The sequence below is a fragment of the Sciurus vulgaris genome (genome assembly GCF_902686455.1).
Source record: "Sciurus vulgaris genome assembly, chromosome: 15".
Lineage (NCBI taxonomy): Eukaryota > Metazoa > Chordata > Mammalia > Rodentia > Sciuridae > Sciurus > Sciurus vulgaris.
The window spans coordinates 18842200-18861401 of NC_136476.1; the positions used below are offsets into that span (position 1 = coordinate 18842200).

The 19202-nt window shown below is 37.6% G+C and overlaps 1 protein-coding gene across 2 annotated transcripts in view; it reads right to left on the reverse strand.

Moving 5' to 3' along the window:
* The window catches only part of PIP5K1B (phosphatidylinositol-4-phosphate 5-kinase type 1 beta), a 294504-nt gene that overhangs the window by 86409 nt on the left and 188893 nt on the right, over positions 1–19202 (reverse strand). For both annotated transcript variants that reach the window (XM_079112037.1, XM_079112038.1), the window contains one exon: positions 15019–15318. In XM_079112037.1, the coding sequence (XP_078968163.1) occupies positions 15019–15318 (300 nt within the window). The remainder of the gene's footprint in view (positions 1–15018; positions 15319–19202) is intronic.

A 19202-nucleotide genomic window follows, 5' to 3' on the forward strand; every position in this document is an offset into this window, starting at 1 on the left:
CACAACAACCCCCTACTTAAAGTGCACCATTTCTCGTGCCAATGCCTCAATTCAGCCCTGAAGGTCCTTGCTACCATGGCCCCTACCAACGTCTCCTTGTTTACTGCCATCCCAGAGATATTTCCCAATCTAACCAAACTGAAATTCCTTAATTATCCCTAAATGTGCTCCGAAGATACAAGCACTGATAATTTGCTCATACTATTTCTTCAGGAAGGTTCTTACCATCTTCTAATTCCTACTGTTTTTTTTTTTTAAGAGCCTAACTCAACTCTCACCTAAATGAAATTTTATTAATGATTTCAACAAATTTTTGGGAATATTTTTCCTCCCCGCCCCCCCCTGGAAAACCCAAGCACATTATCATGATCAGTTTTCTTCTGTGGTTTAAGACTCTGCCTCAAAAATTGTTCTTTTTCCTTCCCATATGCCCCAAACTGCTTGGCTCATCCAAGGGAAGTTTTACATTGTGCTTCTTGCTGTGTGCTCTGAGTATAGTAGGAATGCACATTTGCTATATTGCTTTCCATATATATTGTGTAAGCAAGTAAAAATCAAAATATTCTCCAGCAAAGAAGTTCTAACACTACATTCTGCTGTCTTAAATATAAGAACTTGGGCTGGGGTTGTGGCTCAGCAGTAGAGCGCTTGCCTAGCATACGTAAGGCCCTGGGTTCGATCCTCAGTACCACATAAAAATAAAATAAAGGTATTGTGTCCACCTACAACTAAAACAAAATATTAAAAAAAAAAAAAAAAGGAGGAGCTGGAATATAGCTCAGTTGGTAGAGTGCTTGCCTAGCATGAAAAATGTCCTGGATTCAATCCCCAGCACCACCAAAAAAAAAAAAAAAAAAAAAGATCCTCTTAAATATAAGAACTTGATACTTGTGCATTATAATTGCAATGCCTATGAAAATTTTTTAGCACTGAAGGAGGATATTTATTGTGATTATATGCTATATTGTCAGAAAATTAAGATAAAAGCCCACAATGTTTCCAAACCTACTTACACTATAGGAACTGTATACACTCTGTGCCAGGGGCAAATCAAGCTGATATTTACAGATTCTCTTAATGTACTGTTTGATAGGCACACAACTAAATGGCAGATCAAAGGCAGGTTGTCTTGCCATAAGCTTGGCTGAGCTTTGAGTATAGTAAGAATACCACATTTCTCTTTGGGAAACTGCTGCTGGGACAACATGTCACAGGTTGGGTCAGCTGCAGACTCTTTGACCACCCCAAAATGGTTGGGGCTGACCTTAAGATGGAAGACCTATTCTGTAACATATCCAGGGCTTCTTCAGTTTTCCTGTTCTTGGTTTCTCTGCTTTCCAATAAGAACATAATGTTAAATTAGCATAAGGCTGAGAAAGGATAATCCTTGGATGAATCCAAAATGTCTTTGAAAATGCATTTAAAAACTGGTACTAGTACCAGAAGATATTAAGAGTGGTAAGGCAATGCAACTCAAGCCATCTCTAAGTGATACCTTATGCAAAGTAAAGAAGGATGATGATTCTAGGAGAGGAGATGCTTTATTAAGTGGATCTTAAGCCAGCAAGTCTTCTAATAATTTCCCATAGTCACAGGGGTTCTTACAAAAAGTAATCAATTTTGCATAACTATTTTATTGTACACCTATTATGTGTCAGGCAGTCCCTTGTTTAAAACTCACTCGTACCTTCTAGCTAATAAACAATACAATTAGAAGTTCCCTATTTTAAGAATGACTTTATGACTTTTTCTGGTAAATGGTTGGAATTAGAGACTATCATGCTAAGTGAAATAAGCCAATCCCAAAAAACCAAAGGCTGAATGTTCTCTCTGATATGTGGATGCTAACCCACAACAAGTGTTGGGGGAGGGGAAGAATAGAATGGATTCAGTGGATTAGACAAAGAGGAACGGATGAAAGGGAGAGGGAATGGGAATAGGAAAGACAGTGGAATGAATTGGACACAACTTTCCTATGTTCATACATGAATACACAACCAGTGAATCTCCACATCATGTTCAACCACAAGAATGGGATCCTAATTAGAGTAAGTTATATTCCAGGTATTTATAATATGTCAAAATACACTCTACTGTCATATATATCCAAAAAGAATAAAAAGAAAAAGAAAGAAAAACCCAATGAATTAATGAATCTGGTCATTGGTTATCAACAGCACTAATATCACAGAAAGAAAGGCATTCTGACATTGCGCGCCTTCTGTTGGGAAGAGACGCTCTATCTGAAGTCAAATCTCTAGGTGACCAAACCTCTGGATCCAACAACCAATTGATAGGAAAAGTAGATGAGAGGGGAGAATGATAAATGAAACCGGGGATGCAATCACCAGAATCCAGACTCTGGGATAAACAACCCCATATCTGTGATAAATACCTTAAAAATGAAAAATAACAGTGACAATGGGATTTAAACAGACTTTATTTCAATTAGGATCCAAATAAATTTTTCCTGAAACAATTAGAAATTTGAACAGTATTTGATAATTAGTTTGAATTATTCATATTTTTTATTGTTGTTTGTTCTATTTAGTTCATATTTTAAATGGATGATAATGGTATCTTAGTTTTTTAAAAAAGGGCTCTTTAGCATTAGGGATTTTTCCTAAGATATGTATGAATAAAATGATATGAGATTTGGAATGTGCTTCAGATTACATGGGGAGGGAGAAAGTAAAATGAACCAAAGTTGGCTATGAGTTACAAATTGTTGAAATTCTTTGTGTGTGTGTGTGTGTGTTATAATATTCTGTTCACTTTTATATATTTTGAACTTTTGAAAAATAAAGTTTCATATACTGCTTTGAAATGCTTACATGACATGCATTGCTATTCATGTTAAGAGTTAACTTACCACCATCTCTATTGACGTTAGGGTAGAGATGGCACAGATGAAAATAAAAATTAGTAATCTGGAATCTTAACTGAAGTAATTAAAGCAGAAAATTGGCTGTTTACACTTGTCTCAACTGATCATTCTTTGAGGGAGGATCTAAAGAGTTAACAACAAAATTGGAGTTGACAGGAAGCTATATCAATGAATTCAAGTAATTTTTCTGGCTAGTTTATATTAGTTTAGTTCTTGAGTAAGAAATTAAAGAGTGATATAGAACATTTGTGTTAAGCCAATAAATAAAAAAATTCAAAATAGTATCCCAGACAATTTATGCAAATAGACATTCCTGGAAATAGTGGTTTAGGAAAAGTGAATCCAAGGGTCTGCTATTCCTTACTAAGCAGGCCCTTAGAGTACAGCATCAAAATTACTAATATGTGTAAGTCTTGTTAGAGCTGAATGCTGTCTTTCTAATTTAATTTAATTTCCTCAATAAAGCTCAGAGTGTTCTTTGCTAATGTAATAAAGAGAAAATACAGGCTGTGACAAGACCTAATTTTGGCTGGTAAAGCAGAATGAAATAAATATTAAACCCTTAGCCTAGTTATAGCAATAATGTATTTTGTACTGTGTCTAATGGAGTAATTTAGAACTCTGGACTGTGCTAGATTAACCTGTACCAAGACTTTTTCCCTGCTCACTTAAAAAGCTTCAGGTGATAGAATTATACTTACATGCATTGAAAATAGTCATCCATCATTTAAAAAGATTTTACACACACACACAGACACACACACACACACACACACTTGCACACACACATATACTCACCAATCTTTATTAGCAATTTTTTGAGGGACAAAACAGGATAATTATGTGTACTGGTTCAAAATACTAAATTTGAAAATTCCTTTGAAGCACACTGGTGAGATCAGAGGGAAAGTCACTTGTAGGGCAGAAGGACTATAAAAAGTGTTGACCAATACTATCAGGGATGAAGAGCCATACATGCAGGTAGAGCCTCTCAGAAACCAGTAGATGGTGATCTTTCTGGAAAGGATGAGAACCCTGTGGCCAGTGAAGCCCCTGGCTTTGGTCATGCAGGCCCTGTTCACCAGAACTGTGGGTGCTCTGCACGTGGGCACTGCATGCTGAATGAATAATAGAAAACCCCACAAGATGAAACTGACTTTATGTTTTGGTGTGCTCCCAGTAGCCTAAGTTGAAAGCTTCTGGGGGGAAGACAAGGTTGCATTTGTCAGTACACAATAAACGGTGTGATGAAGGTTCCACAAGGCATATTTCTAAGCCATTTGCTCAACTTTGTGATATTTTCCCAAGTCTGAAAACTTCAAATATGCCTAAGTCTCTGCAACTCAGTATCTTGTCAGATTCTACTAAAAGTTCTTCTCAAGATATGCAATCTCAATTCCATTTTTGAAAATAGCTGGGATTTTCTTCCCCTTTACTCCTTTGGTTCAGGTGTTGACAAGATTTTTCTATTTCTTATCATGACCCTTGTGACTGGCTTTGAGGGCACCCACCACCGGATCCAGAGCAACAACCTTAAAGCCTTTCCACATACATCTTCAAAGCCAGAGTTGCTCCCAACAGCCCCCCTGTGGCCTGCAGCTCTCCTCTGGCTTTCCCAGGATCCCCTGCAGGGAGAAGGAAGTGGTCTGTGGGGACATTTCCTTCCCTTTGCTCCTTCTCATCAGATGCTATGTGGCCCTCCCACTTGGGACCTACCCTGACCTTCCCTCTACACTTAGGGCCATCTACAATATCAAAGACTGGTAGGTTCTTCTCATACAAAAGCAGGAAATGCTCGTATACCAGGTACAGCATTATTCTCTTCATAGACCCAAAGATTTTAGCTTCCATTAACCTGAGTTATCACATATTTCAATTTCTGTGTGACAAGTGACTAAAACAAAACTATCTAGACACGTGACAACAACCACATTCATAGCCACCACCACCACAACAAACTCAGGAAATACTTCAATCCCTTAATCTTGAGGTAATATTTCTTTCAGGATGAAAAGGAAAAGGAGTTTACTTCTTCTCAGGGATCAGGAAGGTCATTTTTTTTTTTTTTTAAGTCCCCTGTTTCCATTCTTTCTGGAGAATGTTTTTTTTTTTTTTTTATAACACTTGTTGATTTGAAGGGAGGGTTAAAAAAACAAAAACCAAACAAAAAACAAAAAATAGCTACTGGCTTGAAAATCCTTCAGTTTCTGTAGTTAATGAGAATTTTCCAAAGCTGCTCACACAGGATTCAATGTCACACATCTAGTCCCTGATCTCCTTTTCTAGCAGATTTAAAACACAATCAACCCCACTGTAACTATCACATTTCTCAGAAAGAAGTCATGCTTTTATGTTAGTAAGATTTCATGGGCACACATGTTCATAATAGTTGGCCATTGTCAATGGGCTTGATTACGCTTTTTCATTAAATTAAAAAAATTAAATGTTTAGATTACTTATTTTACTTTGTATTCTTTAGTCCCTTGGTGTGGTTTTCCTTCCTTCTTCCCTCCTTGAAATACGTTGCAAATTTCATTAGCTTATTGTTCTGCCCCAACCAAGTTGTCTACTTTGACAGAGCCTTTTCCTGACTCCTACCATGTCTTCTTGTCAGAGCTGGAAGACCAGTCATGGGGCACTTCAAGCCTTTAATGTCTATATCTGTTATATTATGACTTAGAGCTTTCGTTTCAGTGGACTGTCCCCCCCCCCATTGCACCTATGAGCTCCCCAAAGAGAATGAGATGATCGAGGAACATGGCTTTGCAGGCAGACACACCTGGGGGAGTCCTGGATCCAGCACTGTGAGCTGCAAAGACCAGGGGAAACTCAATCCCTCCTGAGTCTTCTTTAACTGTCAAAGGGAACCAAGCTGCTCATTTCTCAGAGTTATTATAAGTATTAATAAGAGAATCTACCTATAAGGTTGAGTCCCGCCTGGCTCAAAGCAAGTTCACATTAACTGAGCCTAGGAAATATGTCCTAAATGCCCATAAAATTCTGCACTGTATACACTGTACTGTATGTATCTATTTGATAATTACATATTACATGTGGTGCATTTCAATTATTAAGCTACTTTTGGTATCTAGATGTTGTATGTAAGTTGGAACCCTGTGTCTACCAAAACCTGGAATAAGTAGTTTTGCAAAATACTGAGAATTACTTGTGTGGCTCACGTGGCAGTATCTCTTGGTAGAAAGTCAGGCACACAAGAATATTTTGATTTTTGCAGCCACTCTGCCACATCTCACACTAATCGTTTTCTCTTTTGTTCCTGCCAGCAGGAGATTCTTTTTTGTCTTTCCTATTCCTGTTTCAGAGCTAACCTGCAGCAACTAGCAAAAGCCTGGACAAAGATTAGCTCCATTCCAAGAGTAGAGAACAGTTGTGGTGTATGGCTAGTCTTAAATGGGGACACCCATCATGACCTAAATAAATGAAAAGACTAGGGAATCACCACAGTTATAATTTACCAAGTTACTAGCCATTAACAGACATTGGCCAAAGGAGTCGTACAAATTTACTTTGAATAAAAATACACAAATTTATAACACTGGCATGACTGATTTTGGTTCTTTTTCACAATAAATTGTGTATAGGTCATTATCAAAATCTACTTTTATTACATTTATTCATTAGGCAAGGTCCACCATTTCAAAAAGTGTTTGTTATTGTTAGCTTCTAGGCTTCATTAGAAGATTGACACCAAAAGAATTGTGGAATAAGAACTGTCATGAAGGCTAAAGGATGGAAAAGTGAAGCCACACAGTTCCTGTTCTCAAAGACAGCAGATTTTAGTAGCAAACATTAAATATGAAATCAAGCAATTATAATATATATACATTATATATAATATATATGTATATGTATATATAATATATATAATGTATATGTATATATAATATATAATGTATAATGTATATATATAATATATAATTATAATATATATAGTGGAGAAATATCAATGGCTACAGAATAGATTTAGATGAAGTACTATGAGAATTTAATCTCTTAGAAATGCTTATTTTTAAAATTTATTTTTATATTTTATTTAATTTTGGGAAGGGGTACTGGTGATTGAGTCCAGGGGCACTTTACCACTGAGTTTCCTCCTTAGTCCTTTTTATTCTTTGAAATAGGGTCTTGCCAAGTTGTTGAGGCTGGCCTTGAACTTGTGATCCTTATGCCTCAGCCTCCTAAACTGCTGGAATTACAGGTGCATGCCACTGTCTCTGGCTATAAATGTTTATTATTAGAAATACACTCCCTAAGCCTCTTCTTTGGAATTCCTGTCAATTGCATTAAATCCCATGGACATATTATCAGTCACTAGACTTAACTATAAGTTTTTCAGTTTTGCTTTTAGTAGTTTTGTTTTTCTTTCCAATATCCCCAAATTGCCTTTTCTTTGATTTTATTCTTTGCTTTTCTGGAGTATATACTCAGGCCACTTTTAAACAACACACTTCAACACATACTGATCTGAATGACTGAAATAAAAAAACAGTGACAACAGCAAATGCTGGCCAGAATGAGGACAAAATGGATCACTTGTATAGTGCTGGTGGGAATGGAAAACGGTACAGCCACTCTGGCCAAAAACTGTGCACCAACGTTCAGAGCAGCTTTATATGAAATCTCAAAAACTAGGAAAAAAACCACATGTTCTTTAGAAGATAAATATTGAACTGTGGCATATTCATATCATGAAATATCACTCAGCAATAAAAAGGAACCAACTATTGATACAGGTAATAATGTGGATGCATCTCAAGGGCATCAGGCCAAGTGAAAAAAGCCAATCTCCAAAGTTCCACATGTTATGATTCCATTTGTACAGTATTCTTGAAATGGCAAATATAGTTTGTGATTTGTGGTTGCAAAGATTAGGGAGAATTTGTGAAAGAGGGAGGGGACTGTGGCTGGAAAAGGGTAGCCTGGGAGATCTTGAGAAGAATGTGGTAGTGGTGGTTATATCAATCTACATGTATATGTTAATTGCACAGAATCCTCCCTCCAATACATACGGTGCATGTGAAAATAATAAAACTTGGGAAATCTGAAAAACATCAGTAGATTGTACCCATATCAGTATCTGGGTTGCAATACTATGCCAGAGTTATATAAGATGTTTCCATTGGTGGAAGCTGGGGAAGGATATATGATATGACATCTTTCTGCACTATTGCTTCCAACTGCAAATGAATCTACAATCATGTCAAAATAAAAAGTAAAAAAAAAAAGAGGTATAAACTTTCAAAAAGTTCTTCAATATGACAATGTCATCATTTATATCCTCATTAGGAATCCTGGCTTGGCTAGTTACATCCAACTCATTATCTCTCAGAGTAGGGTGAGGATGGCACTATTCTACATTTCCTAGGAACTCTTCAGCTCAATCTTTAATTCTATGAGTGTGTTTTATTTAGTTATTTGTTCACCAACTTAAAATCTGCTTTATCCTTATATTGTTATGGTATCAAAATAAATAATATTACAGATAGCAAAACTCACAATATAATGCGAAATAGTGGAGAAAATCACATACATCATGAAATTACAGTGTTTGTAAAATCTATTTTGAAAGATAGTGAATTCACCTGTACCTTCTATTGTAAAGAATCTCAGAGGTATAGCGTCTGAGATTCCTGTACCCTTTTCATGTTATGGTTGAAGTCTAAGAACAAAATCTAATTCCTTATTGATAAAAGGAAGGAGGTTAAGTTTAAATATCACCACTACTAAGATATGTCATCTCTTTTTTATTACTTCTGAGGTACTTTTTCCTCCCCAATGATAACTGGGAAGGCAATCGATATAAATACCAAAAGAAAAAATAAACTGTCTAAATTCAAAAATTAACTCTAAACAAAAGTACAGCTGAAGCACAAGCCATAATGATAAATTAAGTATCAAATAAAATAACCCATACTGTAACACATACAAACACAGCATAGATGATAAGAATCTGGTCTATAGGGCTGGGGATATGGCTCAGTTGGTAGAGTGCTTGCCTCACAAGCACAAGGCCCTGAGTTCAATTCCCAGCACCGCAAAAAAAAAAAAAAAAAAAAAAAAAAAAAGAATCTGGTCTACAAATTGAGGACTTGCTATACATTGGAATGCTGCAAAAAAAATTCCAGTATTAATTTCATTGCTTTCATTCAATTCTGAGAACCTATTAGTATTTATGGCAATAGTTATTTGTGTGAAAAAAATTGATTCGACACTATTTAAAAATTAATAACTTTGCTGCTAAATGAAAAATGATAATAAATGTAAAATAAGTCCTTTAGGTCATTAATTATCAAGACTTTCTCTGGTATAACTCCCACTTGAAGGATTAAGAAATATTTAGATTATAAACACAAGTTCTCACTAATATACTTTGTTTCCATGTCATTCCCCAGAGTTATCAAAAAATATTGCAGGGCATAATGATTTGTCAAATTAATTAAATGATATGGGATTCTAGATTTTTCATAGATAAGTCATATCAGAGAAGAAATAACCACAGTAAATTAAAAAATGAATACCAAAATAGTTCATAATTGTTCGTCCGAAATAAATAAATAAAATTTCAATTCAAAAGAGTTTCATCATAATATTATAATGTGTACTGAGTGTATACAGTAAGCTAGGCACTGCAGAGAAAGGCACAAGGAATAGGCTTTGGGACATTTATAGTCTTTCTGGACAGAGTTTTCATATACCTAAGGAGACAGGGCCCAATATTAAATGAAAGTCTAATGACCATTTACAACATTGCTTCCATGGGGAACTGAAATACAAATATACTTTCTCCCAAACAAATGACTCAATATGAGGACAGCCAGTACAGTTTTTCAGATAATCCCAAGTGAATCAAAATGGAGATCATCTGCTTTATTAAACCCTCAATGCCCTATTTGGCAGGCATTGCAGTGAAACTAAATACTTCCTTCCAAATAGGCAGAAGTTGAAAAACAGTTAGATACACAAAAGTCACCAAAGACAGGCTTCTTGGAGGTGTACCCAAACTGGTCTCTCTTTATCCTCAGACATCTCACAATTCCTTTGTACAGACACATTTCCCAAAACTCGTTTACAAAGTACCTACTAAGTGCCAAGTCTGAAACACAAAGACAGATTGAGACAGTGATCTTTTGCTTAGGGATCTGCCTATGAAAAAATAACAGTGTATCAAATTCCATGAAAGAGGTAAGGCTAGAATGCACAGCATGGGGAACCATACTATGGTGGTCATGAAGGAAGAGATGCCCGAGTAGTTCTGAGATGAGTAGGTGAGAGCAGAAGAGGGGCAAATGGACCAGTAGAGGGAAATGTGCAAAAAGGCCCAAACCTTTGGAGTATGGCCAACAGATGAGAATAGCTGGAGAACAGTGATGCTCCAGGGGAGGGAAGGCTAAAGAGGAAGCTGAAGGAAGCTGGGGGGATGGAGGCAGGGACCAGATCAGGAAGGACCTTGTTCCAAGCTAGGAAGCCTGTCTTTTTAGCCCAAAGACAGTGGGGAACCTTGGCCAGAGAATCATAAGGGGCTGGCGTCTTCTGATCAGAGGTTCACCGTGGCATCAGTGGTAGGGATGAGTTGGAACCAGTGAAGAGGCCACTCAAAACTCCAGGTGATGAACAACCAAGGCAGTGGCTGTGCACACAGTGAGGAGGGGCAGGTCCACAAGTCATTTAGGAGACAGGTGAATGGAAGATGGCGATTTATTGCCTTGGAAACAGAGGGAGAGGAAGGAGGAAAGGGCAGCTTCAGGGCACTCCCTTGGGCAACTGGCTGCACAATGCTCATGTTCTCCAGGTCAGGCAAGACAGAAGGAGGCCCAGCTTGGGGGAGGACAACAGAGTACCTAGGAAGAGCAGTTGTCAAACAGGGCATGCATCCCAGCTTGTCTGTCTTGTGGGAAACAGGGAAGGGTTTGAATAAGTCCTACTTCCTGTTTCTGATGGCAAGTGACTTTGATGTCCTTGTACTCGCCATTGTCACCACTCTTTCCCCTGAGCCATGTTCACTTGTGACATGCAGCAGCAGACAGATGGAAGTGTTGAAAGACCAGGTGGAGGAAATAATTTTTCATATACATTTTCCCATGCACAGTGAATAGGAAGCAGCCAAGTGGGGATGGGGGAGAACCCAAGATCAGGAACCTTCTCTTGTAAATATTCCATTGTTTAATGTCTGTGGGGAAACTGGGCTCTGTAGTGTTGAAGCATAAAACAAGATCAGCTTTCTGGAGTAGTTCTGCATGGTTAATGTGCTATGTGTTAGAGCTGGTCAGGGCTGGAGCACCACAGAAGCTGGCTTATACACCATGCCCACCAGTGGGTTGGAGAAGCCAGGTGAGGGCACCAGGGGCTGCCGCAGGGATGCGGGGAGAGGATGGCAATTCTTCAGGGGGCTCCCTGTGGGGGGAGGCTGAGCAGGCCTTTTTTGATGCAGAGTCTAGAAACAGCAGCTCTGATGGGAATCAGGGAGGCAGTCCAAGGGGAGCAGGGAACATGAGCTGGCTACAGGGATCTTCTGGACAGCTTTCAGGTTAAGGGACATGGAATCATGAGGTCTGAGACGTCAAGCCAGAATATGAAAGAGGAGATGGAGGGTGGGCAGGAAGCAAGGGGAGGTCGGCAAGAGGTTAGGAGGCTTAACATATCTGTCTGGGGAACAACAGAAAAGCTGGAGTCCAGAGGTCTGGGATTCTCAGATTTGCTACTTTTAAGCCCTTAAGAGGATGCTGGCACCACCAAAAAGGGTCTTCTGACATTATTTGGGCATTTTTCTCCCCTACCTCACATGCTTTCCCCAACTGTTAACTGCTTCAACACCAAACAACTATAGTTCCTGGAATAGGTCAGGCTGTTTCATGCCCAACTTACATTGTTCTCTTTTACAAATAGGCTCCTACTGCTTTGCCTACCTGGAGAAGTCCTCTCATGCTTCAAAACCCAGCTCTGATGTCATCTACTCGGATCCTCAGAATATAGTAGTGTCATTGCATGCAATACACTGTTTGGCAAAACTGATCAGACATGGAGTCACTTGCCTCTTGTTGGCATGTAGTCTGCTTGCAATACATGTCTGATAAGTGAATGAAAGGCTACATCCTGATATGGGTCTGATATGGGTCTAGCTCACCTTTCTCTGGCTGGCACACTGACACAGTAATGCAATCCCTTGACTGCTTTGTATCTGGAGTCTTAAGAACACTGTCTTAGAGGATTTTTTTTTTTTTTTTGGTACCAATTGAACTCAAGGGCACTTAACCACTGAGCCACATCCCCAGTTCTTCTTCTTCTTCTTCTTCTTTTTTTTTTTTGTATTTCATTTAGAGACAGGGTCTCACTGAGTTGCTTAGGGCTTCACTAAGTTGCTGAGGATGGCTTTAAACTTACTATCCTCCTGCCTCAGTTTCCCTGAGATTATAGGCATGCATCACCACACCTGGCTCTTAGAGGAATTTTAACAGCACAGATTCCTGATGTTTGGTGCCAGCAGCAGCCCAAGGGTGACCTCTCATCCTCCCTGGATCCCTCAGCCCACTAAACCTCAGCGCTGTAAAGTGAGGGAGATATCAGGGGAAGAGATGCTTCTAGAAATGCCAAAACCATACAACTTCTTCCAGTTATCCAGGGAATTGGCTCTTCAGAGGAAGACTTGAAAAAAAGAGAGAGGTAACTGCTGATTCAGAATGTGGAATCTCAGCCTAGGGGGACAGACAAGAGGATAGATGATGAACTCCAAATGCTTTACAAACCACTGGATCGACAGGCATTTTCTCATGGAAGACAGTTCACAGCATTCATCAGATATGGAAAGCGATTCATGACTATTAAATAGTAAGACCCACCACACTGCAGAATCATGTGTGGCTCAATGCAGCTTTGCTCCCAGAACCAGCTGCTGACTCCTGATCACAGAGGGTTTGGTTATGGACAAGTAGGATGATGGACAGGAGTCACATTCCTGACAGTTCAGCATTTACATGTTCCCATACCACAGGGAGAAAAGCCATTCTGAAGGTAAATGTTATGTGCAATTAAAAGCAATTCCATGATCTATGTTTTATACAAGATCAAATGCAACATGTGAGAAAGAGTTAGCTTCGGGATACCTCTACACTGATCTCTATGTTCCTTGGAACAATAAATGTGCCCCCCAAAAATAAAACAGGCAAATCTCCAGGGTCTCATTACTGATTGAAAACTCCTGTTTAACCTCGTTCTTTCGGTACTGGGCACAGGAAACATTATAAACAGATAAATCCTGAACAACAGCTCTTACATTTGACCCCCCCCACCCCCGCATGGAATCATGTGATACTAGAAGACAGCAGAAAAAGGCTTTCAGTATGAAAGAGGCAAGACACGCATGCGCACGCGCGCGCGCGCACACACACACACACACACACACACACACACACACACACACACAGAGCAAATCTAAAAGTAGACTGGCTTGGACTGAGCTCTGGGGAATTCAGGGTCACTTTTCACCCACATCCTGTAAGGGTAGAAAAAACACAGGAAAAAAAGTTTCTCTTTAAATGTGTGTGTTTTGTTTTGTTTTTAAAGAAAAACATGAATCGCCCAGATATTTGAATGGCTCTGCTGGATATTTTTTTGTTTGCTTGGTTCCCACTGTTCCTCCCTGATTTCTTAAAAAAAAATAATAATCATAAAAAGATCTACAGTGTGAATCTTTAAAATTCAGCTTAGAGCAGATGCTTTGTACCCAAACAGATGTAGGCTCTGTCACTGACTTGCTAAGTAACCCTAGACAAGTTTCTCAATCTCTTTGAAGAATCTTCAGCAATGAAAATGGGAGCATGACTTTAAGGGGTGGCTGGGAGAACTGATGAATGAGCAGCAGGAAGTCTTAGGCTGCTGGTACTCTGTGGCATACAATAAATGGTGTCTAAATAATAATTGTTTTCAATGAAGAAAAAATTCCAAGCACACCTTTTTTTGTGTGTATTTATCATACGTGCTATAACAGGTAGAAAGAAAAAACCCCAAAACAGTAGGACTGGGGTTCTTAGGGATCATTCTATACTTTATATTAGATGGGGTGGTTAGAGAGTTTCCTCACTTTCACGTGAGCTGGGTCTGGCAGAGAGGTGTCCTCCTTCCCCTGCAACATCCTGGGCTGTCTGCCCAGACTCCTGGGAGGCCCAGAAAGCCACAACCTGGAAAACACACCAATACATCCCAGGCTTCCTAGTGGCCAGGACTTGTTGGTTCTATCACTTCTCCAGAAAGCCTTGGTCAGTCCTGGGCCCCCCTCTACCCCATCATGGTTTCTGCCCACTCCCATTGGGCCCCACTTATCCAAGTGGCTTGCACGGTCTTCCCACCTTAATCTGGGACAGGAAATGATATTTCTGAGCATTTCTTAATCAAATGGTGACCATCCTTCAGAAGCTACTAGAATTGCAGTTTTACCTTTCCCCTCAAAGAACTTTTACCTAATTTTGCCATGTCAGAAAAGCCTTCCCAAGGTTTTGGTCTTTTTATTTTATTTTTCTCCCCAGAGCATTAAAGATTGGGTGAATTCCCCCTTGTTTTTGACTATCACTCAGGTCAAGTTTGCTGACATTGGTCTTTGTCCTGATTAATAAGCCTCATTCCTGATCACCTCTTATTCAGATCACATAAACAACTCCAGCAGATATGCTGTACACATCATGGTTCTGCATTCACACTGGATCTTCAAGGAACCATCTATTAATCCCACTAAGTACATTTTCTCTAAGCTTGCCTCTTCATCCAAGATTTGTGCATGGCTTTTCTTGCTAGTCACTGCATTAAACCTAAATTTTATTTCCTTCTAGTTAAACTACCTTCCCCACAGGGGAGGAAGAAAACAAAACAAAGCTTTATTCTTTCATTTTGATCAAAGAAAGCTGACGGCTTATTATGAAAATCAACAGAAATGTGATTTTCTTATCATCTGCCATTTCCTTCAGTATCAGAGAAACAGGGATCGGCACCAGGATTGGGCAATTTGGGATTCCACATATCCATTGTGGACATTCCCTATTTCTATGCTTTCGGTAAGTGGCAGCCCAAAGTTACATGACCACAGGCGACATTTCCAAGGAAATCACCACAATAAGCTTCCTTACCCGGCAGTCTCTCTGGAGTGTTTTCATGAGCGCATTGTACGTTTCTGTATCAAAATACAACCCTTCGTGCATATCTTGCAGGAAATCTAAATCCTTAAACGTGGGGTTGGATTTCTCTCTCTCTTTCCGGGATGCTCTTCGCTTGTAGGTGGAGCCTTTCAAGTCGTACGTGAAGTGCATCCTCATGGATCGGGGCAAGACATTGTTCATCACCACAATCCTGATATTGATGCCCCCCGACTGCATGCAATAGAGTCCATAGAATTTTGGCAAAAGAGTCCTTGGATTCTGGTTTAGATTCTAGAAACAGAAAAGTGAAAGGAATATTAATAATTCCCTGTTTTTACAAAATAGTGCTCCATTGAAGAAAGCTCTGTTTTCATGCTAATGTGATAATTGAAAATGGAATGTTATTATCTTTACTAATAACCATTGCTAAAACTTCATTGTTTCTCATTTATTTCTTAAGTCTGCTTATTGGAATAGCAGCTTTGCCATTCTCAACTCAGAGCAGTAAAAGTAGCTGAATTAAAAATGGACATAATCTCCCAAATTAGCTCCAACTAAATACAGGCGAAGAATTGATGGGTACTAGGAGTGACTATTCTAAGGTGGCTAAAGAGAAAATTAATCACTAGAGTGTAAGAGATGAACATTTTAAATTTTAACAGCTCCTCCAAAACTGTCCTGTCAAATGATGAGACCAATTTACAACCATACTGTATAAGATTAGACATTTTCCACCACGCTTACCACTACTGAATGTTACAGAACCTTAATATCTTTATAAGTGTGATTGGTAAAAAATTAGAAACTTGTTTTAGGAAATTGAATACCACCAATTATTATGGAAACTTAATATTTTTGATGTATTTTTAGCCACTATGAAGATAATTTTGTATTAATAGCCTTTTGCTCATTTTTCTGTTTTTTTAAATCACTGCTGAAGTTCTTAATACAATTTGGATTTCTATCATTTTTCTCTTCTATATGGTGTAAATATTTTCTCCTATTGTCTTTTTTATTATTATAAAATAAAGAATATATACCCATTTTTATGGTTTCTTTTTATTAGTGTGTTTTAGTCATATATAATATTAGGGTTTATTTTGGCATAGTTATAAAAGCATGGGATATAATGTGCTCTAATTAAGTCCAACACTTCCCCTTTCCTTCCTTCCTTCCCTCCCCTTTCTTTCCTTTCCTTTCCTTAACTGACCTTTCTTTTATTTATTTATAGTTTTTTTAAAAATTAGTGACTTGTGGATATATATAAAGGTGGGACTCACCGTGGTATAATCACATATGTGTACAGGAAAGTTTGGTCAGATTCATTCCTGTTCCTACTGCCTCCTCCTCCATCCCCTTCCTGTACTTCACTGATCTCAATTCTATTTTATGGAATCCCCCCTCAACTTTCCTTCTCCCTGCTTATTTTGGTCTGGCTTCCACTTATCAGAGAAAACCTTTGACCTTGACTTTCTGGGTCTGGCTTATTTCACTTAGCATGATGTTCTCCAGCTTCATCCATTTACCAGCAAATACCATAATTTCATTCTTCTTTATGACTGAGCCATACTTCCTTATGTGTGTGTGTCCTTATCTGTTCATCTGTTGACAGACATCTAGGTTGGTTACATAGCTTGGCTATTGTGAATTGTGCTGCTATAAACATTGATGTGGTTGCATCCTTACAGTATGCTCATTTTAGGTTTTTTGAGTATATACTGAAGAGTGAAGATAACAGTCATATAGTGGTTCCTTTCATCGCTTTTTGAGGAATCTCCATACTGCTTTTCAGAATAGTTGCATTAATTTCCAGTCCTACCAACAACGTATCAGTGTACATTTTTTCCCCTACATCCTTACCAACAAATATTTATAATTACTTGTGTTCTGGATAATTGCCATTCTGATTGGAGTGAGATGAAATCTCAGTGTAGTTTTTATTTGCATCCCCCTGATTGCTAGACATGTTGAACATTTTTTCATATACTTATTGGCCATTTGTATTCCTTCTTTTGAGAAGTGTTTGCTTTGCTCTTTTGCCCATTAATTGGGTTGGTTTCTTTGGTTTTAAGTTTTTTGAGTTCTTTATATATGCTGGAGTGTTGAGCCTATATTTTCTTCTAGCAGTTGCAGAGTTTCTGGTCTAATTCCTAGGTCTTTGATCCATGTTGAGCTGACTTTTGTGAGGGATAAGAGGTAGGGGTCAAGTTTTGTTCTTCTACATATGGATATCCAGTTTGTCCAGCACCATTTGTTAAAAAGGCCATCTTTTCTCCAGCATATGTTTTTGGTACCTTTGTGGAATATCAGATGACTGTTCTTGATGTACTTTAAAATAGGTAAGGAATTAAAATAGCTTCTTAAAGAGCATACAATAAAAGGCTGCCCTGCTGTTTCTGATTCTCCTCCTACCGATTTCCAACATTTGAGAAAACTATTCTAACTATTCTAGCTTTCTTTCTATCATTCCAGAAATATTCTATGTGCTTACATTCATTCTGTGTCTGTTATTTTTGTTATATTGATGTTTGTTGACTTCTATTTTCTTCCAAATTTTTAATAGCTTTAGTCATTACATTTGGTCTTTGCTCTACATGGGATGAATTCTGTATGTGTTGAAGGATCTGACAGACGGAATGTAATCCTTTTCTCAAAGTGTACAGCCATTTATTGAACAGTATGACCTTTTCCAACTCAGTGTAAGTTCCTCCTGTGTTCACACAGGAAGTCAAATGCACATGGGTCTATTTCTGGACACTTCATGGAATCTATTGATCCATTTGTCTTGAACTATGGTTATACCACATCTTTAACATTAGTCACAGTCTTACAGACTTTTGGTGTATGTTATGGTGGGTCCATCATTTTTCTTTTTAAAAATGTTTTGTTCAAAAAATGTTCTGTTAATTCTTAGAACCTTTACATCCAATTGTTCATTTATGAACTTTTTTTTTCTTAAAATGATATTTGCTTTCTTTTTCAAATGAATCAACTTTTTTAAGCTCTGGAGAATTTCTGATTGGAGTTAGACTAGATTTATAAGTTGATTTGGAGGTAACAGAAATCCTTATGGTAATGAATTCAAGATTAGCTGTATATTTCTTTATCACAGCAGATATTCAATAGGTTCTTAAAAATTTTTTGTAGTTTTCTTCCTATTGGTTTTGTGTATTTGTTTTTTATAGATGCGAGTATTTTAGAGTTCTTTTTGTTATAACAAAAATTATTTCTGAATATTTGTATGTTATGCCTATTAAAACTTGCTTCCTGATGACAATTACAGTATGTTTTAATTTATTTACATCTTTATTTTAAAAATAATGTTCATTATAAATTATTGTCACCATGAACAGAATCTCTTTTTCCTTTATATTATCCAGCTCTATATCAGCTACATAAAAGAACACAATGAGTTTTTGTAGATTTATATCCTGCAAATCTGCAGAACTCCTATTACCTCTAGAAATCTCTGGTTTATTTTGTTGAAGTTCTGCTCATTTTCAATTTTTGTCATTTAGAAAGAACAGGGCTTAGGTTTTTCTTCTTTTTCAAGAAGTCATTGCCAGAATTTCTAGCAAATGTATAAGGACAGACGACTGATGGAGAACATCCTTATCTTTTTCTATTATTTCTAGAAAGGAACCTGCTTTTCTCCAAGATATTATAAATGAACCCTGAGAGAGTGATAAATGTACAATATGTGTGTTCATCTATTTACTTATTATGTTAAAAAACTTCCCTGCCAATCTTAAGATTTTTAAAAATGTAATATGTTGACTTTGGGGGCTCTTAAGTTTTCCTTAACATTTATTTGGTTAATCATATGATGTTCACATTTTTTCTTGTTAACAGGATGAATTATATTGCTTGTTGTATACTGGCTTACATCATGGGCATAAAACCACTTGTTCAGCTAAATTTTAAGGTTTTATTTAATTTTAATTATATTTCAATAGTCACATGTGGCTAATGGTGATTATATTAGATAATATAGTTCCAAAATAAAGGAACAGTAATATCTAAACTTAGAATTACTATAGAAGTTTAAGATTTGCTCATTTAGTAAGTTATCAAAGTTTGATTATTTTAAAATGTGTATATGATCAAAGTTTGATTATTTAAAAATGTGTATATGAACAAAATACATCTAATGGCCTATGCATCAAATCTTAGTC